At 38.2% G+C, this 20,523-nt stretch overlaps 1 protein-coding gene across 3 annotated transcripts in view; it reads left to right on the plus strand.

Annotated features, from left to right (window-relative positions):
- CCNY (cyclin Y) overlaps positions 1 to 20,523 on the plus strand; it is a 232,733-nt gene that overhangs the window by 185,895 nt on the left and 26,315 nt on the right. For all 3 annotated transcript variants that reach the window (XM_059404426.1, XM_059404425.1, XM_059404424.1), the window contains 4 exons: positions 2,219 to 2,319; positions 8,516 to 8,551; positions 9,686 to 9,743; positions 9,830 to 9,949. In XM_059404426.1, the coding sequence (XP_059260409.1) occupies positions 2,219 to 2,319; positions 8,516 to 8,551; positions 9,686 to 9,743; positions 9,830 to 9,949 (315 nt within the window). The remainder of the gene's footprint in view (positions 1 to 2,218; positions 2,320 to 8,515; positions 8,552 to 9,685; positions 9,744 to 9,829; positions 9,950 to 20,523) is intronic.

Genomic DNA, 20,523 nt, shown 5'->3' on the forward strand with positions numbered 1-20,523 from the left:
ACAAGTGACTTCACACCCAAATGGTATTTCAGAGTGATGAGGCATCCTGCAACTGCAAATCTCTTGGTAACTCAATACTGAGGCTTTGTCTTCAAGTTAGACATTGTTACAGAGTTTGAAAGCTTAGTTGGTGTTCCCCTGGCAAACTGTAGGGTTCTGCACACTAGCCCTGAGTGCCAGGAGGCTGTTGCGCTCTGTGGGACTCCTGTCCAATGAACCCTCTGACCCTTAGGGACTGTGTGTGCCAGGGGTGTGCCTGCCAACAGGCTCACAGGAGTTTCTAGATTGAAGGGGGGTAGATTATGTTCACCTGCGTGCGCCTCTCATCTCCTCTCCTTGACACCCGTGCTCAAGTTTTCTTAGAGTAACTACTTACTCTTTGCAGTTCCCATCACGTTTTAATCCTGAGAAATATGTGTCAGAAGGAATAGTTGAAACCACACGAAACAGAAGTGAATTCTCATTGTACTTTTGCTTCATTGTTGGGGTTGTATCTAAAGTTATCCTGTGTCTCTAAAAATTCATTAACATACCAGTTGATTACAGAATTTTTGTGTTAAATGGAATACCTGTTGAGATTTTGTTTTGTAGTAGATTTTAAACCGGTGAGGAAAAATTTCCTAAGACCTTTAAAAGCTTGCTGCCTGTATTAATAGCTGTCTTATGTTCTGAGTTTTTGATGTGTTTTATGTGACTTAAATATGATTGCTATAAGAGGTTAAGAAGAGAAAAAATTATTTTTAGTGCCTTTGGATTACTGTAATGAGAATGTTGTAATTTGATAGATGTGAAAATGCCATCATAAAATTGACATTCAAACTGTAACTTCAACTTTGCGAGTTTTCTTTGTGCCCTTTTCTTACCCAGGCACAAAAGGGTGTAAGCTTAAGAAGGAAAGCCTGAGAACTGAATTTCCTTCCTGACTTTGGTTATTTCCTTCTGACCCACATGCTATTTATAAACCAGTGCTAGGGAAGGCTATAATGTTTCAGTAGTGCAGTGCCCTCTAGCTGTGATCTGATGAACTGGATACTTGAAATAGCGACTTGCCTGCCATTTATTTAGTTTTGAGGGGAGATTCTGTTTATACATGGGTTTTACATTTCTCAGGCTATTGCATATTTTCATAATTTTATTACAGAGGAAACTTTATTAAAAATGAAGTAAATTTTCATTTGATCTGTGATTAGCTTTGAGGCTTCCTTTACATTTGTCAAGTGTGGACACGGGAATTTGTTGCGGGTGGGCACTCGAGGCAGGCAGTTTTACTAGCACTAAAGGGATTATTTGCATCAGTTGCTGAAAATGCCTCTTAGGCTGTCAACACAGCACCAGGCAAATGGAAACTTGTTTGGGTGATTCGATTTTTTTCCCCCCTAACTTGCTTTTGAATAAGAACTATCTGGAGTAATGTCTACTAATCACATCGCCCACATATTGGCAAAAATCTACTTAGTATTCAATTAGAATATCATCAGTGTATAATTTAAATTCTCTTTTCTTTACCAGTATGTTTCAGAAGTAGTTTTCAGTGCTGAGGTGCTTCAAAGAGCTCAAAGTTTATACATTTGTGAAAGAACCAGTCATAAGTTGGAACAGACACTACCTGAAGGCCATCCATTGGTTGTATTTTCAAAAGTGTCCAATAATCTTCTTTAAAATATGTTTCACCCCTAACAAGAAATACTTTTTTCTTTATAACTTCACCTCCTGAAGTCAAGCTGATAAACCAGAAGATCTAAATTTACATTGGTTGCATTTTCCATGACCTCCAAATCAGCCGCACTCAGGAATAAAGAAAATGGGTATCAATGGGTCTTTGCCTTGATCTTGATGCATAAAACCAGGATGCTGCCTTGATTAGGCACTTTCACTGATGTAATGAGCAGTGTACTGATTGTTTCACACGGGCCTCAGGGTTAGGTGATTTTTGTGGATTTTGCAACACATTCATCGGTGCTTGCTTGTAAGAGAGTACTGTTCTCCTAGTGAAGGAGGTTTGGGACTAGCAATGGTGGTGGTGACTTTTACATGTAGAAGAACAAGGGATTTCACTGTACAAAGAAAGTGTTTTTGTACTGTTCTTGATGGTGGTATTGATATTTCTTGCTAAAACATTTTCCTTCTGTGGTCTGATATCAAGTTTAAGGGAATGATGTTTCTTGGAAGAATTGTGAGTCCCATTTAATTGTCCTGTCTTGTTGCCATTGTTTTCTAGCATCCTCCAGGACAAATAGCGAGGAAATACAGCTCCTGCTCCACTATTTTCCTAGATGATAGCACAGTCAGTCAACCAAACCTCAAGTATACAATTAAATGGTGGGTATACACATTTTTGCTTGACTGAATGCTTTTTTCTGTTCCTTAACCTGACAGCTAACTGGTTGGTTGTGGGGTCTAGAAGTGGTAAGACTGGGCTGGAGGACAGGCCTTTGACTATTGAGGATATCTGTTTAAAAAGTGATTTTGGTAGTTAAAATGTGGGGTGTCCAAAATATTTGTGTATATTACCATTTGCATAAAAGACCAGATTTAAAAATTATTTTAAATGTAGATGAGAACATGTATTTGATTTCTGCCTCCCCACTTTTTATTAAAGCCATCCTGGAATAACTCTACTAACATTTTACCTTTGAAATAAAGAGGGGCTTTTGCGGTCCCATTTAAGACTCAGGGCTACAGTAGAAAGCAGGCCTGACAGTGAAAGTGTATTTGCCCAGAGTTGAGAAATCTGAGTCCTGATCTTGGCTCTTTAGCAACAGGGAGGGTTTGGGTAAGACACTTCTCTTTGAAATCTTGTTTTAAAGAGGAGTTTAAGGGGAAAGGGGAGTCTTTGGATAAAATCCTTTCCCTTTCAGGCTTCCGTTTCCTTATTTTAAAATGGAAGGTAAGAGGGACGAAACACTTTTTTCTTGTAATGTTCCCCCATTAGCATTGTGATAATAATGGCCTTTGACAGAGATCGCAGAAAACCTGATGTGCTGGGGGTCTGTGGTCATCATTTCAACTGCAGAAAACCTGGGGTATTTTATTCTATATGTGTTTAAGAAATTACACATTTAACAACAGGCCAAGTTAGTGTATGATGTAAGTGTTTAAATTTCTAAATAAGAGGTATTCTTTCATTTCAGTGGGCCATGTTTTCAGGCTTAGAAGCCCTATTCTGAGTGTGGCCATATGTAACAATAAATCACAACCTCAGTCAGGCAGCAGGGACTGTGTCAGTCTTCTGCAGACAGCAGCCACTCCAGGTGCTGGAAGATGGGGCCACTTGGAGGGAGGCTGCCTTCTGTCCTCAAGGGTTGCATGTTTTCTAAGATCTAAATAGAAATGCAGCTTCTTCCCTTATTACCTTGGCATTTTAGGGCATGATAAATGGTGAGTAGGCATAAACCCAAACAGTCCATGTTTGTGGCTGGGAAGTGGTTTGCAGGTCATAGCCTTTGGGGCACGGTTTACTGCCAGGAAATAAGAAGTGCAGCACTTCTTGGGAGTATTTTCTAGAGTAAATCATTAGTGATCGTGGAGAGGAGCGGAAAGCCCTGAGGATCTATGTACCATGTAGCTGTTGGCGTCCACACAAGTTCCAGAGAGCCTGGAATGAAAGCTGCCAACCTCTCTAATCCTGGGATCCTCTTCAACGGGAGGGGAGGCCAGGTGGAGCAGAGGGCACCTTCACTTTCAGGGCCAGTGAGAGCTCTTGGGATTTACACATGGATCCAACTCAGTTGTTCAGTACTTCCCCCTGGATAACTGAAAATGACCACTGGTTGTGACATAGACACTTAGGAGCCTCGTGGGAAAACTGGCTAACACTTGGATATGTCAGTGTCACCTAAGTTATAAATGTGCTGCTGTGCAAATCAGTGGTTCGAAGCCCTGGTTACACCTTGGAGTCCTCTGGGAACTGGGAAGTAAGCTGATGTTTGATGTCTTGCCCTGCAGATCTGGGCAGATCTGGTGTCTGGATTTTTAATACCCTCCCTAGGAGATTCTAGTAGTCAGCCAAGTTTGAGAACTCCTAATGTAAGTGGACAATTGCTCTCCCCTCCCCCACCAAAGTTCACTCGAAACTTTTAAATTATAGGTTAATATATGGAGAAAGGAGAGCTAAAAGCTGGCCCAGTTAAAGAGTAGACTGTTGAAACAAAACATTTAGTGTAGATACTGTGACTTCCCTGATCCAGAAGACATGTTCTTTGCATCACCTGAAATCCCTTCAGTCAGTAGTTCATTTATTTGTATTTTGGACCTGGGACTAGGGTGGACCCTAACCGAGGTAGTACCATCAAAATCCTTCCCTGTAAGTGCCTGCATCCCACTTGGCTGTGTTGTAGTCAAGGAGCAGAAGAGTAGAAGACGTGGGTGTTAACAGGCCTGGCTGAATGTTAGCCACGTCTTTGATGGTGTAAGGGGAGAGGGATACTCGGAAGGAGTCGTGTCAAAAAGCAGGGTAGAAAGAAGCTAAACCCGAATGCCCTCCTATTCTGGAACTCTGCCTGGAACTTAACCCGACACCTAACTAAAGGAAACTCCTGTTTTCCTTTTTATGTTTTCCCTAAATCTAAGTTCTTTTCTCGGTCCCCTTTCCTGGGACATTAAAAATACCAAAACCATTAAAACTCTTGAGCTTCATTATGGACATGGTGAGCATCTGTGGGCTGAACTTACTTCCTGAAAACCAAGTATGACCTTGTTTCTTTGAGAAAATCCTCTGACTTCTAACCATCAATTTCTAACTTAATTTTTTAAAAGAAAACCCTTCTTTAAAATGTGGGCTGCCAAAGGAACAAACATATTTTCAAATTCTAGTTGAGGAATGCATGGGGGTCAAGTGCTGTTCTAACAGTGAACGAAAAGTTTTAAATGTAACAAGTTTGGGTATTCTGTGCTTATTCTTCTCAGAGGCATAATTTCTTTTTTGAGAACTTGAGTTTCCCATCTTTCCCCTAAATGCCAACAGCTGTGTGGTATGAATTTAGCATTTGCTAACCAACCCCCATGCCTCTGCAGCCGACCTCCATCTTCCCTTCCAAAATCCTATAACAGGCATAGGAATGATGATGAGTGAAAAAGGTCTAGGGCCAGTGGAGCCCCATGCACAATAGCGGCCAAATCACCCATGGTCCTTGGCCTCTGAAGGTTGGAGAGCAGCTGCTTGCCCGCATGCCTGCACCCCCTGCACCTCCTCTTTGTTGCCGGAACCCACCATCTCTTGGTCTTCAGAGGTTTCAGGATTGTCATGCGCTTTGCTGATTGAGCTCTAGGTCAGAGGATAAGTACAAGGCCAACAGCCACAAATGTTTTGTTTTCTTCATCAGGAAAATAGCATTTCTTTATTCCCAACCATGTGGCAAACACAGTTGAGCAAACCCTTTGGTCCAAATATACCTCTGGTTTGACCCCAGCCCATCTTTGGTGAGATCTCACCATTTTCTGAGGATGTAGCAGAACTGACCAGGCCTCCAAAGCCCAAAGTGTGGGATTGATTTTCAGCTGACTGCCCCGTGCTTCCCACAATTACTCCTTTCATGATGACCAACTAAACTGGCCCATGGAGCTGTGCTGTATGTGAATTCTGAGCTTGGCTTTCCTACTTTTGGGGATATCATCTCGAGTGGAAACTGTCCTACATTGTGGCTCTCTTTTTCCTGAAGATCTAAGGCCATGATGACGTCCAGTTTTGCTTTTGGCTTAGGAGATTCAGAAGATAGTGACCTTGAGGCCCTGAAGATTTCACTCCATTTGCAGAAGCAAAAACACCTCTTGAGTTGAAATTGTGCTAGGGTAACAACTATAATGATAATGAATTTTGTTTTAGAATTTTGGTTGAAATAACACTTTTATATATTTAATTTGGTTATAATAGCTCTGTAATATATGTTGAATTGTCCTAATTTTGTAGGTAAGGAAATGTAGGCTCTGGGAGGTAAATGAACTCTAATAAATGAAGCAGCCAGGTTTTAAACCCAGTTTGTTCTCCCTATCCAGAAATACTTTTCCTGTGTCATGCTCCCTTATAGAGGAGGCAAGAACCATTTTCTTCCTCAATCAATTAAAGTGATTAAACTAGTCACTACACCACATCCAGTCGTATGAAACATCCGTTTAAATCTGACATTAGATTAGAAAACAGTTATCATCACAGCATGACTATTAAATGAATTAAACAGCAATTTCTTCCCTTTTCCCAGAGGCAACATGGTAGCACGAAAGGACCCCAAACCACTGTACCAGTCAGAAATCCTGGTGTCCAGTGTCTGAACCTGAATTTTTCTCACTTATGAAATAGAGTTGATAACATCTACTGTTTTTCACTACTGGGCTGTTAACATATGCTTGAAAACTGTATAATTTTTATTTTTTAATTCTGAAGCCCTTTCACCCCAGTTATAATTCCTTTGTCAGCTTGGACACTCTTACAGATGTTAGGAGAAAGAGAATATATTGCCATTTGCTCAAGAGGACTTTTAACACTTAGCTGAAATCCTATGAATGAATATGCCCAGAGAGAGAGAGTGCCTTGGAAGATGAGAAGTTTCTTGTCATTGTCATAGGAAGTCATAGGGAGCCTTTGAGCTGTTTGGAGTCCAACACTGAGTAAGCGGATATGTTTTGGATTGAACCCTCCACCTGCATTCTGTGCCCTGGATGGTGGTTTCTGTGCTCTGAGTACCCAGAGCACAGTCTGATGCAGCCAGTTAGTGAAATTCTTAGAAGCCTAAGCATAAATTCTGTTTTCCTCAGTAAATTTTGAAGTAAAACAAAAGTAGTGGAATGATTTAGACAACTTACAGAAGAGGAAATTAAAAAAATATATAGGCCAGTTAACATGAGTAACCCTGCTAACTTAATAGGTGGTCATAGGAACTCACACTGAAAACAAGCGCACTTCTTTACCTCTCTGGTTAGAGAACCGTTTTTCAAAATAGTCAAGGTAAGTGTCAGCAAGGATGAGGTCGCAGCAGACACTGGTGGGGAAGTAAACCAGCATTCTTTTTCTGCAAAAATTGGTGGCAGTGTATGTGGGGAGCCTTACAATTATTAATGACTTCAGATTAGATCATTTCAATTACAGAGTGTTTCCTTATGGAAATAATATGGTCCCGGGGTTGCACAAGTACTTATCTATGAAGGTATCAATATGGTGTTAATTATAATTGCAAAATACCAGGCACAAGTGTTGAGTAGCAGGGCAGTAGTTATTCAGCAGCTATACAGTGGACTGTAAGCAGCCATTTAAAGTCATGTTTTTAAAACATATTTTAATGGCAAGAAAAATATTAATAGGAAAAAGTAGTATGCAAACCTGTTTATACATATCATTTATAGATAAGAATAGTTATCTTTTTTTCCTTTTAAGGATTTTATTTATTTGACACAGAGAGAGAGAGCACAAGTAGGCAGACTGGCAGGGAGAGGGAGAAGCAGGCTCTCTGCTGAGCAGGGAACCCCATTTGGGACTTGATCCCAGGACCCTGGGATCATGACCCAAGCTGAATGCAGACGCTTTACCAACTGAGCCACCCAAGTGCCCCAAATAGGAATACATACCTATACCTATATATCTCAAGCTAACAGTAGTCATCTTTAGGCAGATGGTTTACTTTTTTTTTTTTAATATACCTTCTATATTTTCCAGAAGTTCTACAATATGAATATAACACATTTTTAAAATCAGTAAACCATTATTTGGAAAAAAATATTCAGGGGAGGGGAGTATCTTCATTAAATTCACATCTTTTAAAATGTAAAATAAAATTTTAAGGTATTGTTAAAGTAAGAGTTATAGGGATTCCTGGGTGGCTCAGTTGGTTAAGCGTCTGCCTTTGGCTCAGGTCATGATCCCAGGGTCCTGGGATTGAGTTCTACATCGGACTCCCTACTCAGCAGAGAGCCTGCTTCTCCCTCTCCCGGCTCTGCCTGTTCTCCCTGCAGCTCTCTGTGCTGTTGCCGTCTCTCTGACAAATAAATAAATAAATAAATAAATAAAATCTAAAAATAATATCGGGGGGGGGGGGGAGAGTTATAGTTCTATTTCAGTAAGTGAATGAGTAAGTTAGGTGGATTGCCAAGAGGTTATTGATTTAAAAGGAAAAAAACCCCAGCAAACCACTGTGGGTGATACTCACATTTTTAGGTAGTTATAAAGAAACTATAGTTTTTCTAAATTAGGAGGTACTAAGTTGGAAATTTCCAATGGTATTTGATTTTACAAAGTGCCAGCATTTTACAAGTGAAGAAAGCTTAAAATTTCAAGTAGAAAGAGAATTTGTTTCTAAATACCTCTTGAAGTTTTTGTGTTCCTGGAAAAGATTTAATAGTTGGAGGGAATGAGTACAAGATTGACTTCCTTTGGAGAGTGTGATTTCTTGATTAGTGTTCTGAATTAAATGGGACTATTCAGTTGAATTGTTTGACTTTTACTTCAGTTTATATATTTATGGTCAGAAAGATAATATATAACATTTTGAATATGCTTACAAAACATTGAACCCTGCATTTTATTTTACAGTGTAGCTCTCGCAATATATTACCACATCAAAAACAGGTATGTGGATGATTAATTTTGTGCTAAAAACATTACACATTATCTCCTATATTGTTTCTCCTATTTTTTTCCTCTTATGTTCTAGTTGCTTCAGCCTTTGTATTCTTTACTCGTGTTGTCATGGAATTTCTAGAATTAGTTTAATTTACCAAAACTTCCCAGGTAAGTGCTGAACTGCTAGCAGCTCAGTCAGAGGGAACCAAATGGGTGTTCGTGTTTGAAGCCAGCAGAACACAGCAAACCTTCTTGATAATGCCCAGCTTCCTTTTCACTCTTGAGTTTCTGTATAATTTGCTTAAACAGTCTTTCTTTTATAAACTACTATTTTAAAAATTTACTATGTGCTACTTCAACACGAGAAAAAATGTTTATAGTTTTAAATGAGAAGGAACTTCGGTGTAAATTTAGATGTAAACTATTTTAATGTAGTAGAAACCTTCTCTCTGGTAGAAGTCAGATGACAGAACAGATGAAGGAGGAGCCGGCGCAGTGAGGTGCTGTGGTCTCTGTGGCGCCCAAGTCAAGGCACTGTGCATCCAGTGCAAGTCACCACTTTTGATGGCATTTACTGGCCTTGTAACAACCAGCCATTCTTTTAGAGATGTATGGACTACTGAGTTAAGCTTTTCTACACATTACCTCTTGTTTTTCAGTATAAAATCATGAAACTCTTAATGAAGTGTTTAAGTTAAATGTTGTGAAAAGTTCAAATTAATTTCCAGGGCAAACTGAATGTTCATTTTTACCCTTGAACTTCTTTCCTTTCAGCTACCGTATAGTGATGGTTTAAGTATATCCATTAGCCTTTGTTGAGAAGCAAGATGTTTAAAGAAGTTTGTCACTTGCATAGATTTGGTTCATTTGAAAACTCAGAAAATGAAAATCTAGATTTTTTTTTTTTGCTTAGGTTAATTCAGCTAAATATGGTTTATAACCTTCATTTCATAGTCTTTAAACAGAAATGATTAAATATTGTACACAAGAGAGATTATTTGTGGATAACCAGTAGCATCTCTGACATCTAACATTGACTTTAGTTTTTTGAAATACGTTAAATCAAAATGTATTTTTATTTTATTTTGAGTGACATTCTTGCAGAAAGTAAACTCCATTTTCTCTTATTTTCCCCACCAGGGACCCAGATGGAAGGATGCTCTTAGATATTTTTGATGAAAACCTTCACCCTCTTTCGGTAATCTCTTCCTTCTGATAGTGTTTAATTATTTCTCTTCTGTTTTTATTGGGTGGCCAGTCATCTGAAAACATTTCCTTCCCCAGAAATCCGAAGTGCCACCAGATTATGATAAACACAACCCAGAGCAGAAGCAGATTTACCGGTTTGTTCGGACACTGTTCAGTGCTGCTCAGCTGACGGCCGAATGTGCCATTGTCACCCTGGTGAGTGCCTTCCCAATGACCACAGCCATTCTCTAGATGACTGGAGTGGGTGCAAACAGGGATTCTCACCAGGTACCCTCGGGAAACTACATCTTCGCCTTCAAGGTTGTCTCCCCCTCCACCCCGGGAGAGTACAGAATGGATGTCCCAAAAGGGGAGTGTGAAGTCTGTTCCACCGTCCCCACCTAAAGGCAGTTGTAAAATCACATTCAAAACCAATGAATGTTGAAACATTAAATGCACATAAGTAAAACCTTGGGCTAAAAGGGAAGTAAGAAGGACCAAGGCCACTTACTCCCTACTAATGTCCCGGTTTCCTGTTAAACCCTGCAGAGGTTTTAATGACATTAAGAAGATGTGATGAACACATACATCCTCTATGACTCCCATTATAGGAAGAGGTACTATATGTTGCTGCCTTCTTTTTCGTGATTTTTGTGTCAATAATGTGTTTGTAAGATAGAGACAACATGGACGTGTACTTTAAGACACACAGAGATAAAAATCTGTAATCTTACTTAGATTCTTAAAACTTTAGGGGCTATTTAGGTCAAATCTCATTTGGGAAATAGATGGACAGTAGAACCCATTCTCGCTGACCTTTTATTTTACATTGCATGCAACTCAGATAAGCAGTTAGCTGTGCCTGTGAGTGAGCCCTCCCAGAGGGAGAGCAGAAAGCCATTCCCTGTTGCTTCTGAGAAGAGATTGTTATGTCCACTAGAAAGTTTACAGGCCACCCAAGGATCCTTTGTATCTCTGCTACACTAAGAGCTTTATGCCCTTCAGCTAATTCAACAGTAAACCTGTTTGTTTATTCATTCAGTGGTTTGTCAGTTTGTGTGTTCAGGCTTTCTCTCACTGAACTTGCCACCTAATGGGCAAAACAGACATTGAGCAAGTAATCATTGGGTATTTGGAATGATAATAGCTCTTCGGTCCTATGTGAGAAGTGTATTTATGGCTTAGTTGTTCACCCAGTGGATTTCAAGCTCTTATAAAAACATGCAGCAGGGAAACAGAGTTGAAATTGTTGTAAAGGGAAAATGGTGATAAAGAGAAAAGGAGGGTAAGAAAACCAGATGAAACCACAGATGAGATTCATACTAAACTTTCATGCCATGATGTTTATTTTGAAGCTGCTGCGGATGGAACATGGTAGGGATTTTTTTTTTTTTTTTTACCTTTAATTCTTAAGAAAATTATGACCTGACTGTGACCTAATTGTTTAGACTTATTAGCATGAAGAGGTTAGTGTCCTATGGAGGACAGAGGGCTGAGATTTTAATCCCTGCCACTCCCAGCTTTGGCGGAGATGTTGAGAGAACATCTAAAATGCATTCCATTTCCAAGGGTGACAGGGAGGATTGGTTAATTCATGTCTTTGGAGGGCTGTAGGAGTGGTGCATTTTTGTCAGTAATTATAACTACTGAAATCTTCACTTGTCCTCTTAGATAAACTGGTGCTTAGCAGGAGATTAGCTTGTATTGAGGTCTTAGTAGTTCCAGCCTAAAGATAAGCAGCTTTGGGGTCCTGTGTGGTGGGTACAGCACTGCAGACTGACCCCCCGGCTGCTGCTGTTGTGCTGCTGCTTGTGAGGCCAAGAGTCAGCCTGCATGCCTGTGGGCAGAAGGCGGATCTGTGCGTGTTCTGAGCTAGACCCTTGTGTGATAATTCTTCCCTTTGCTCTTTCCCTTGGAATTGGAAGCAGCCATTCAGAGCAGGTTCAGTCTGAGTAGACCGAGAAGCATTAACCTCTGCCTTTCTACTGGGCATTCTCTTGGCATGTTGGCATGCTGCCCAGGAGGAGGCTGATGGTCGGAGGAGGCTGGTGGTGCAGGGAGGACAGCAAGTTAGCTGTGGCCCCGTTGCTCACAAGGAGCAAAACTGCAGCCTGCCTGTGGTAAGACGACTTCCAGGACCTTCAAATACTCAGAACCTAGTTACTGCAAAGCAAGTATTTCACAGCTTAATTAACTTTATTCTAAAAGAGTCACAGTAACTTTACATCACCAAATGTATTTTTTTAGCCTAGCAGAATATTGGGAAATCTCTGCCATTGATATTGATGCATGAGGAAATTAAAGGGGATAGGTAACTGAAATCGCTCTTTGCTGATTTCTGAGAAGTTTTCACTTGGGGGCATTGTGTAATATTCCCACCCAAAGCTGTGGGGAGCCAGGGTAGGGTGGAAGGCCATGGTGCCCAGCTGCCCCTCTGTAGAGCCCGTCCTTTCCCTCAGGGGTTATTAGAGCTGGGTTAAACTTAAAGCTGTGAACAGACAGCCATTTCAGTCCCATGTGTGATGCTTGGATAACAAAATACAGCTCCCTGTCAAAGCCAGGGATTTTTGACTATAAGGATGAGAAACCCACACAAAGAGGCCAAGGCAGGAGATTTATTGGAAGGTTCAGGAATCCCATATATCTGTGTACTCACCCTCCAGCAGGTTCCTCTATCCGTCCCCTTTCTGGGGCTGCCTCTTCTTGTTTCTGCTCCTCCCTTTGGGTTTGCAATATTGAATTTCAGGTTGGCTGGTTGGACGTGGCTGGGAAGTAACTGCCCTAACCTTGACTGTCCATCACTTTTTCACTGAAGGCCCAACACTGGCTAATTCAACCTCTTGTGTTTAGTTCAGATTTTGGAGAGGGGGTGAATTTTGATTGGCTTTATCATTGACTAACCCAGTTCCTTTGGGTCAGATGTTTACCCTTAGAGCAGTCATGACCCAGAGGTGATAGGACAGAGGGTCCCAGGGCTCTGTCCTGAACCATTGTTTTTCTTACTCTGTTCAGAACCTTCAGTGGTTCCTCATCTTCCTCAAGAAAGACACCGAGAGGGCCCTTATGTAACCAATAGCAAGGTTAGGCCACCTTTCATTGCAACTCAGCTGCCTCTCTTCATACCAGTACCTGACTTGGGACTTTGGCATGTGACACTGCTGCCTGGAGTCCTCTTTCCCAATAGGCATGTGGCGCCACCCTGCCTTCCTTCAAGTCTTTGCTCAAAGGGCACATCCTCGAGGCCATCATACTCTGAATTGTAATCTCCCTCCTCCCCCACATTCCTTTCTCATCATTTCCTGCTTTGTTTTTCTTCATAGCACTTGTCACCAATTAACATTTTTTATGCTTTACTCATTTATCTTATTTGGTTTATACGTTCCATGATTAAGAGGTTTTTAAAAAAATCTTTTTGTCGTTCTTGTTCACTGCACTGTGACCAACATCTGGAACAAAGCTGGGTGCCTAATAAATATTAAATATCAAAGTAAGTGTAGAATAACTGCCTACTCCTGAGGTAATTGAAAGTGGTATTGATGTGCCTTGCACTTCGCCTGAAACAGGGGGAGCGTTCAGGAGCTACTTGCGGTAGTCTTCTCCTACGCTGGGAGTTTTATAACTTTAAACTCTATTCTGCTATTTTGCTTAAGGTATTAAGGTAAGCTTTCTGAAGGGAGGGTGGCGAAGTCATTGGCCTGGGGACATTGCTCAGCCGAGCCCCTGGGTGTTGCTTATAAGGTTGGTTCTATCTGGAGGGCCGCAGTGATGGATGATGGGAGAGAAGGAGGAAGTTAGTTAGTAGCTGATAGAGAGGAGTCGGGCATAAAGAAAGGGGGAGTGGAGAAGAAATGAGGATGGCAACAAATGGGACTAACCAGACAGAAGATGTATTACCTTTTTATTAATTTCTTCTTTTTTGCAGCTTTATTGAGATATAGCTTAACTTACCATAAAATCCCCTTATTTAAAGTAAGCACTTCAGTGGTTTTTTGGTATCTTGTGCAACCATCACCACAGCCTAATTTCAGAATATTTTCATCATCCCATAAAGAAACCCTTTAGCAGCCATTCCCCATCCCCAGACCCCATTCTAGACACAGATAACCCCACCAATCTATTTTCTTTCTCAAGGGACTTCCCTATTCTAGACATTTCATAGAACAGATGGATACAATATAGCCTTTTGTGACTGGCTTTTCACTTAACGTAATGTTTTTAAACATAATCCATTTTGTAACATGTAGAGTATTTCATTCTTTTTTATTGCTAAATAATCTTCCATTTTGTTTAGTCATTCATCAGTTAATGGACATATGAGTTTCTGTTTTTTAGCTATTATGAATAATGCTACTGTGAACATTTGTGCACATTTTTTTTTTTTGAGTAGGCATATATTTTCATTTCTCTTGCTATATACCTAAGAGTGGAATTGCTGGGTCATATGGTAAGTCTTTAATTTTTTTGAGGAACAGTCTGTTTTTCTGTGTGGTTGTACCATTTTACATTCATTCCACTTGGCAGTTCCGTAATAGGAGGGTTCCAGTTTCTCCACAAAATATCCTTGCCAACACTTGTTGTTGTCTTTTTTGATGTTGGCCATTCTAGTAGATATGAAGTGTTGAGCATCTTTCCATGTGTTTATTGGGCGTTTGTTTATCTTCTTTGGAGAAATGTCTATTCAAATTCTTTGCCGATTTTTAAATTGGGTTGTCTTTTTTTTATTGAATTGTAAGAGTTCTTTATATGTTCTGCCTTAAAAGTCCCTTGTCAGGTAATGATTCACAAGTATCTTCTCCTATTCTCTGTGTTGTCATTCACTTTATTAATAGTATCATTTACAATTTAGGGTTTTCATTTTCATAAAGCCCAATCTGTATGCATTTTTTCTTTTGTCTCTGTGTTTTTGGTGTTGTATCTAAGAAACCATTAAATAACACAGGGTGATGTGATTTACTCTGATGTATTCTTTTAGGAGTTATGTAATTTTAGGTCTTATATTTAGGTATATACATTTAGGTATGATCCATTTTGAACTCATTTTTGTGATGCAGGGATCCAGATTTATTCCTTTGCATGTGGATATCCAGTTGTTGCAGTGCCATTTGTTGAAGAGACTGTCCCTTTCTCATTGAATTGTTTTATAACTCTTGTCAAAAATCAGTTGACCATAAATGGGCAAGTTTATTTCTGGACTTTCAGTTTTATTTCATTGGTCTGTTTGTATTTCCTAATGTCCACACCACACTGTCTTGATTATCATAGCTTTGTAGTTGAAGTTAGAAAGTTTTAACTCTCAGGGCACCTGGGTAGCTCAGTCGGTTAAACATCCGACTCTTGATTTTGCCTTAGATCTTGAGATTGGGCTCTGTGCTGGGCATGGAGCCTGCTTAAGGTGCTCTCTCCCTCTGCCCCTCCCCTCACTCTCCCACTCTCTCTCAAAAAGAAAAAAGGGAAGTATTTCTCTGAATCTTCCAACTGTGTTCTTCTTCAAGATTTTTTTAGCTATTCTGTGACCCTTACATTTTCAATTTTAAAATTAGCTTGCTAGTTTCTGCAAAACAAACAAGCAGAAACAAAACCAGCTAGGATTTTGTCAGGGACCGCATTGAATATGTAGATCAATTTGGGGACTATTGTAGTTTTAACACTAGTAAGTCTTCTAGTCCGGGAACATGGGATGTCTTTCCGTTTAGATTTTCTTCATTTTCTTTAAGAAGTTTTATAGTTTTCAATGCATAAGTCTAGCACTTCTTAATAAATTTATTCCTGGGTATTCTGTTTCATGTAATAATAAGTGGAATTGTTTTCTTAATTTTTATTTTCAGATTGTTTATTGCTAATGTATAGGAATATAATTTATATTTGTAGATTCATCTTGTATTCTTCCACATTGCTGAACTCATTTTAGTCCTAATAGTATTTTACTAGATTCCTTTGAATTTTTGATATGGAAGGTCATGTCATCAGCAAATAGATATAGTTTCACTTCTTCCTTTCTAAGCTGAATGGTTTTTCCTGTTTTTTTTTTTTTTTTTTTTATGGCATATTTGGCTTAGCTAGACCTCTAGCACAGTGTTGAATAGAAGTGATGAGAGTACGCATCCTTGTTTTGTTCAAAATCTTATAGGGAAAGCTTTCCGTCCTTTTCTGTTGGGTATGTTAGCTGTGGGTTTTTCATAGATGCCTCTGTCAAGTTGAGGAAGTTCCCTTGTGTTCCTAATTTGTGGAGTTTTGTTTTGTTTTTCTTAAAAGAGTATTAGATTCTGTCAGATGCTTTTCCTGCATGTATTGAGATTGATCATTGGTTTTTCCGTTACTTTATTGATATGTTAAAACCAACCTTGCATTCCTGGGATAAATTACTCACTTGGTTATGGTATAAAATTATTTTTATGTGTTGCTGGATTTGGTTTGCTAATTTTTGTTGAGAATTGTTGCATTTATATTTGTAGGGGATATTGCCCTTTTTGAGTGTATTGTGATCTCTTCGGTTTTGGAATCAGCATAATGCTGACCTCATGATTAGGAAGCATTCCTTCCCTTGCGGTTTTTCTTTTTCTTTTTCTTTTTTTAAATTTTAATTTTCATTTTTTGTTGTGTTATTTTAGTCATCATACCATACATCAGTTTTTGATGTAGTGTTCCAAGATTCATTGTTTACATATAACACCCAGTGCCCCAGTTGATGTAGTGTTCCAAGATTCATTGTTTACATATAACACCCACTGCCCCAGTGCTCCATGCAATATGTGCCCTCCTTAATGCACACCACCGGGCCTTTCTGTTTTTCTGAAGAGTTTGAGGATTGGTGTTAATTCTTATTTTAAATGTTCGGTAGAATTCACTACCAAAGCCGTTTTGGTCAGTATTTTTCTTTGTTGGAAGTTTTTATATTATAAATTCAGTCTCTTTCCTTAATATAAGTCTATTCCAATTCTCTATTTCTTCTTCAGTTAGTTTGTGTCATTTAGGAATTTGTCCATTTCATCTAAGTTATCCAGTTTGTTGGATGATAGTTGTTTATAGTATTCCCTTATAATTTTTATTTCTGTTAAGTCTATTGTAATGTCTCCTTCTCTTCCTGCTTTTACTAATTGTAGTCTTCTTTCTTTTTTTCTTGATTGGTCTGGCTAAAGGTTTATCAATTTTAGTGATCTTTCTAAAGAACCAACATTCAGTTTTATTGATTTTCTGTTTTTCTGTTATGTATTTCATTTATTTCCACTCTAATCTTTACTAATTCCGTCCTCCTGCTTACTTTAGGTTTAGTTTGCTCTTCTTTTTCTTCTGGTTACTTACAAATACTGTTCATAAAAATCAATTGTATATTATTTTACTTGGTAGAGAATTAAAATACCGAAGTAGGAATTAAACTAAAGAAATTACAGCTTAAGGTGGAAGGTTAGGTTATTGATTTGAGATTTCTCCTTTTTTAATATGGGGATTTAATAAACATCCTTCTAAGCTTCAGGTATTTTACATAAATTTTCATATATTGCATTTTCATTTTTATTGATACATTTTCTTGAGTTAGTTTTTAATTTTAGATATATAGGAATTGTGAAGATAGTACAGAGTTCCCATATACCTCAAACCTAGTTTATTTCTAACATCTGTAACATTATATAACATCTATAACATTATTTTTGGCCTCTTATATGTGTGTATTTGTTACAATTAAAGAACTGATAGTGATTAACCAAAGTTCATGCTTTATTCACATTTGCCTAGTTTTACCCATTGTCCCTTCTCTTTCCCAGGATCTCATCCAGGATACCATATTATATTTAGTTGTCATATCTCCTTTGGCTCCTCTTGTCTGGCTCCTCTTGTCCTCTTTCTCAGACTTTTTTGTTCTTTTAGGTTTTTATTTTAATTACTTTTATTTCATTTTATTTTAATTACATTTAGTTAATTACATTTAGTTAATTTACAGTGTTATATTAGTTTCAGGTGTACAATATAGTGATTCAACAATTCCATGCATCAGGCTTGTGCTTATTACAAGTGCACCTATTTAACTCCTCCCCCTGCCACCCTCCCCTCTAGTAACCATTAGTTTCTTCTTTATAATTAAGAGTTTGTCTCTTGGTTTGTCTTTTTCTTTTTTCCCCCTTTGTTGTTTGTTTTGTTTCTTAAATTGCACATATGAGCGAAGTCATATGGTATTTGTCTTCTCTGACTGACTTATTTTGCTTAGCATTATATTCAGTCTCCACCCATGTTGTTGCAAATGGCAAGATTTCATTCTTTCTTTTAATGGCTGAATAATACTCCATTGTGTGTGTGTGTGTGTCTTTGTTTGTGTATGTATATACCACATCTTCTTTATCCATTCATCAATCAGTGGACACTTAGGCTGCTTCGGTAATTTGGTTATTGTAAATAATGCCACAGTAAACATTGGGGTGCATGTATCCATTTGAATTAGTGTTTTTGTGTTCTTTGGCTATATACTCAGTAGTGTGATTGCAGGATCATATAGAGTATTTCCATTTTTAACTTTTTGAGGAACCTCCATGCTGTTTTCCACATAAGCTTTACCAGTTTGCATTTCTACCAACAGTGCATGAGCGTTTTTTGTTTCTTCACATCCTCGCTAATACCTGTTATGTCTTGTATTATTGATCTTAGCCTTTCTGACAAGTTTGAGGTGGTGCCTCATTGTGGTTTCGATTTGCATTTCTCTGATGGTAGGTGATGATAAACATTTTTTCATGTATCTGTTGGCCATCTGTATGTCTACTTTGGGGAAATGTCTGTTCATGTCTTCTGCCCATTTTTTAATTGGAATATTTGTTTTTTGGGTATTGAGTTTTCTAAGTTCTTTATATATTTTGGATGCTAACCCTTTATTGGATATGCCATTTGCAATTATTTACTCCCATTGTGTAGGTTGACTTTTAGTTTTGTTGATTGTTTCTTCTGCTGTGCAGAAGCTTTTTATTTTGACGTAGTCCCAAGAGTTTATTTTTGCTTTTGTTTTCCTTGCTTCAGGAGGCATATCTAAAACAAAAACTTGCTATGCCTGACAGCAAAGAAGTTACTGTCTGTGTTGTCTTATATGGTTTTTATGGTTTCAAGTTTCACATTTTGTTGTTTAGTCCATTTCGGATTTATTTTTGTATATGGTATAATAAAATGGTCCAATATCATTCTTTTGCATCTGGCTGTCCGGTTTTCTCAGCACCGTTTATTGAAGAGACTATTTTTATTGGATATTCTTTCCTGCTTTGTTGATAATTAATTGACCACATAATTGTGGGTTTATTTTTGGGTCTTCTGTTCTGTTCTGTTGATCTATGTGTCTATTTTTTTGCCAGTACCATACTGTTTTGATTATTACACTTTGTAATATAACTTGAAGTCTGGGATTGCGATGCTTCCAGGTTTGCTTTTCTGTTTCAAGATAACTTTGGTGTCTTGTGGTTCCATACAAATTTTAGGATTATTTGTTCTAGTTGTGTGAAAAATGCTGTTGCTGTTTTGTTAGTGATTGCATCAAATGTGTAAATTGCTTTGGATAGTACAGGCATTTTAGCAATATTTGTTCTTTCAATCCATGAGCATGGAATGTCTTTCCATTTCTTGGTTTAATCTTCAGTTTCTTTATCAGTGTTTTATAGTTTTCAGAGTACAGATCTTTCACCTTTTTGGGTAGATTTATTTCTAGGTATCTTATTGTTTTTGGTACACTTCTAAATGGGGTTGTATTCTTTCTGTTGCTTCCTAATTGGTGTGTAGAAATGCAAGATTTCTGTACATTGATTTTGTACCCTTGACTTTGCTGAATTTGTCAATTCTAGCAGTTCTTTGGTGGGGGTTTTCAGGTGTTCTGTATGTATTGTCCTATTATGTCATCTACAAATAGTGAAAGTTTTACTTCTTCCTTAGTGACTTGGATGCCTTTTATTTCTTTTTGTTGTCTGATTGCTGTGAGAATGCACATCCTTGTCTTATTCTTCACCTTAGGGGAAAAGCTGAGGATATTATTAGTTGTGGGTTTTTCTTATAAGGCCTTTATTGTGTTGAGGTATTTTTCCTCTAAATGTACTTTGTTGAGGATTTTTATCATGAATGGATACTGTACTTTGTCAGATGCCTTTTCTTTGTCTTTTGAAATGATCGTATGATTTTTATTCTTTCTTCGTTAATGTGATGTATCACATTGATTGATTTGCAAATACTGAACTACCCTTGCATCCCAAATCGCACTTGATGGTGGTAAATGATTTTTTACTGTATCCTTGGATTTTAGTTTGCTAACATTTTGTTGAGGGTTCGCTATATTCCTCTATGTTCATCAGAGGTATTGGCCTGTAGTTCTCCTTTTTTATGTTGTCTTTATCTGGTTTTGGTAATCAGGACAATGTTGGTCTCATAACCTTTCCTTCCTCTTCTCTTTTTTTGGAATAGTTTGAGAGAAATAGGTGTTGACTTGTTCTTTTTTTTTTTTAAGGTATTAACTCTTCTTTAAATGTTGGATAGAATTTACTTATGAAGCCATCAGTTCCTGGACTTTTATTTCTTAGGAGTGTTTTGATTACCGAATCAGTTTCATTGCTGGTAATTAGTCTGTTCAAATTTTCTATTGCTGATTCAATTTTGGGAGGTTATAAGTTTCTAGAAATTTATCCATTTCTTCTACATTGTTTGGTTTGTTGGCTTATAATATTTCATAATATTCTTTTATAATTCTTTATTTTTTGTGGTGTTGGTTATTGTTTCTCTCATTTCTGAATTTGTTTGAGTCCTCTCTCTTTCTCTCTCTCTCTCTCTTTTTTTTTTTT

This window comes from Mustela nigripes, chromosome 6 (assembly GCF_022355385.1).
Source record: "Mustela nigripes isolate SB6536 chromosome 6, MUSNIG.SB6536, whole genome shotgun sequence".
NCBI lineage: Eukaryota > Metazoa > Chordata > Mammalia > Carnivora > Mustelidae > Mustela > Mustela nigripes.